Source organism: Dendrobates tinctorius, unplaced genomic scaffold, assembly GCF_039654945.1.
Source record: "Dendrobates tinctorius isolate UK_male_01 unplaced genomic scaffold, ASM3965494v1 ptg000366l, whole genome shotgun sequence".
NCBI lineage: Eukaryota > Metazoa > Chordata > Amphibia > Anura > Dendrobatidae > Dendrobates > Dendrobates tinctorius.
The window spans coordinates 1,473,103-1,476,378 of NW_027362032.1; the positions used below are offsets into that span (position 1 = coordinate 1,473,103).

Sequence of the window (3,276 nt, forward strand, 5' to 3'; positions counted from 1 at the left end):
CAAAATTACAGGAAACTAAAGCAGTAGAAATCCCCATAAAGTGACTCCATTATGGAAATTATAACCCTCAGTGAATTATTCTATGGGAGTAGTGACACTTTATGGAAATTAGCTCGCACTGGATGTTGCAACATGAAAATTGCACATTTGCCATTTTATTATCCAACACATAATGCCCAGATTGTGCTCCAGGAAACACACACCGTAAATTAAGTGGGTTCTTCTCACTATAGTAATGCCAAATATACGGATGCTAAATATGGTTTGGGCGCACTACAAGGCTCAGAAGAGAGTGGATATTTGACTTTGGGAGAGCGGATATTGCTGGATTGGTTTATGGAAGCCATGTTGCTTTTCAAGAGCTTTTGAGCCACAAATATTGTGGAAACCTTTTGGTTTTCCTCTGACAGATGATGGACCTTAGTGGTGTCTTGTGTTTCCGTGAGATGAGTAGAAGTTTTATTGGTATAATTTTCGCCTATATAACATTGTTTGGTGGCTTTTTATTCCATGTTTGGGAAGCAGAATGAACAAACCATTGAGCACCATGATGCGATGGTTCATGCTATGAGGCTTTCGATTAGACTGTGAACTGTCATTGTCTTGGAGAATAATTCAGTATTTTTAAAAAGCTTGTATTTTTTATGGACAGCTTAAGTAGAAATGTTCAAAAGTATAAAATGTGAAGATATTTTATTCAAAATTATTAATTGGTTTTATTTTTAGCAGATGACTGTACCAGGAGATCAGAGGGAACGCTGACATCTTCAATTTTTAAATCTGATGATCTTGAGATATCACAGGACCCAATTGAAGTTAATGCCATTACTCCAGATATACCATCATCCCTTCATAGCCAAGATCTGTCATCTAATACTTTGAAACAGGTCCCATCTTTTGGTTCATTACCAACTACTAAGAAAAATCAAAGTCACGATATAAGCATTAAAAAATTAATTGATTCTAAAGGAAAGGAGCTATTTTCATATTCAGAATATGGAAATAGTTTTCTTGAAAAGACTTGTCTTACACATGAAAAAATTCACATAACAGACAATAGATTTTCCTGTTCACAATGTGGGAAATGCTGTACAAAGAAATCACATTTGGATAAGCACCAAAGAACTCACACAAGGGAGAAACCTTTTTGCTGTTCAGAATGTGGGAAATTTTTTAACCAGAAATCAGATTTGGTTAGGCACCAAAGAACTCACACAGGGGAGAAGCCTTTTTCCTGTTTAGAATGTGGGAAATGTTTTGTGAGGAAATCATCTCTTCTTAGTCACCAAAAAACTCACACAGGGGAGAAGCCTTTTTCATGTTCAGAATGTGGGAAATGTTTTAACCAGAAATCTAATTTTGTTACACACCAGAAAACTCACACAGGAGAGAAGCCTTTTTCATGTTCAGAATGTGGGAAATGTTTTAACCAGAAATCTAATTTTGTTACACACCAGAAAACTCACACAGGAGAGAAGCCTTTTTCATGTTCAGAATGTGGGAAATGTTTTAACCATAAAGGGAATCTTGTTACACACCAAATAACTCACACAGGGGAGAAGCCTTTTTCATGTTCAGAATGTGGGAAATGTTTTAACAAGAAATCTAATTTTGTTACACACCAGAAAACTCACACAGGAGAGAAGCCTTTTTCATGTTCAGAATGTGGGAAATGTTTTAACCAGAAATCTAATTTTGTTACACACCAGAAAACTCACACAGGGGAGAAGCCTTTTTCATGTTCAGAATGTGGGAAATGTTTTAACCAGAAATCTAATTTTGTTACACACCAGAAAACTCACACAGGAGAGAAGCCTTTTTCATGTTCAGAATGTGGGAAATGTTTTAACCATAAAGGGAATCTTGTTACACACCAAATAACTCACACAGGGGAGAAGCCTTTTTCATGTTCAGAATGTGGGAAATGTTTTAACAAGAAATCTAATTTTGTTACACACCAGAAAACTCACACAGGGGAGAAGCTTTTTTCCTGTTCAGAATGTTGGAAATGTTTTAGCCAGAAATCAGATTTGTTTAAGCACCAAAGAACTCACACAGGGGAGAAGCCTTTTTCCTGCTCAGAATGTGGGAAATGTTTTATCCAGAAATCAGATTTGTTTAAGCACCAAAGAACTCACACGGGGGAGAAGCCTTTTTCCTGTTCAGAATGTGGGAAATGTTTTAACAAGAAATCTAATTTTGTTACACACCAGAAAACTCACACAGGGGAGAAGCTTTTTTTCCTGTTCAGAATGTTGGAAATGTTTTAGCCAGAAATCAGATTTGTTTAAGCACCAAAGAACTCACACAGGGGAGAAGCCTTTTTCCTGCTCAGAATGTGGGAAATGTTTTATCCAGAAATCAGATTTGTTTAAGCACCAAAGAACTCACACAGGGGAGAAGCCTTTTTCCTGCTCAGAATGTGGGAAATGTTTTATCCAGAAATCAGATTTGTTTAAGCACCAAAGAACTCACACAGGGGAGAAGCCTTTTTCCTGTTCAGAATGAGGGAAATGTTTTGCACATAAATCACATTTTGTTACTCACCATAAAACTCACACAGGCGAGAAACCTTTTTCCTGTTCAGAATGTGGGAAATGTTTTAACCAGAAATCAGATTTGGTTAGTCACCATAGAACCCACACAGGCGAGAAGCCTTTTTCCTGTTCAGAATGCGGGAAATGTTTTACCCAGAAATCAAATTTGATTAAGCACCAAAGAACACACACAGGGGAGAAGCCTTTTTCCTTTTCAGAATGTGAGAAGTATTTTAACTGGAAATCAGATTTGTTTAAGCATCAAAGAACTCACACGGGGGAGAATCCTTTCTCCTCTTCAGAATGTGGGAAATGTTTTGTGAGGAAATCATCTCTTCTTAGTCATAGTAACATAGTAACATAGTTTTGAAGGCTGAAGGAAGACCTTATGTCCATCTAGTTCAGCCTATTTTTAGTGCAGCTGTTCTGCATTGTTGATCCTGGGGAAGGCAAAAAACCCACAGAGTAGAAGCCAATTTTCTCCATAGGGAAAAAAATTCCTTCCCCTAAGCTGGGTCAACCATCTACCTATAATATTCTGTTATTCGTAACCTTCTATACTGTTACTCACAAGAAAAGCATCCATTCCTTTCTTAAATTCATTCAGTGAGTTGGCCATCACCACTTCCTCAGGAAGAGAACTCCAGAGCCTCACTGCTCTTACCGTGAAGAACCCTCTTCTATGCTGGTGCAGAAATTGTCTTTCCTCCAAACGAAGAGAATGCCCCCTTGTTCTTGT

The 3,276-nt window shown here is 37.6% G+C and overlaps 1 protein-coding gene across 1 annotated transcript; it reads left to right on the forward strand.

The window, feature by feature from the left end:
• Positions 1-710: 710 nt before the first annotated feature.
• On the forward strand, positions 711-2,520 carry LOC141075632 (uncharacterized; the record flags this gene model as incomplete). Its single annotated transcript, XM_073562737.1, has 1 exon — positions 711-2,520. A coding segment is annotated over one exon (1,560 nt), but the record flags the coding sequence as incomplete, so codon positions are not given.
• Between the last annotated feature and the right edge of the window lie 756 nt (positions 2,521-3,276).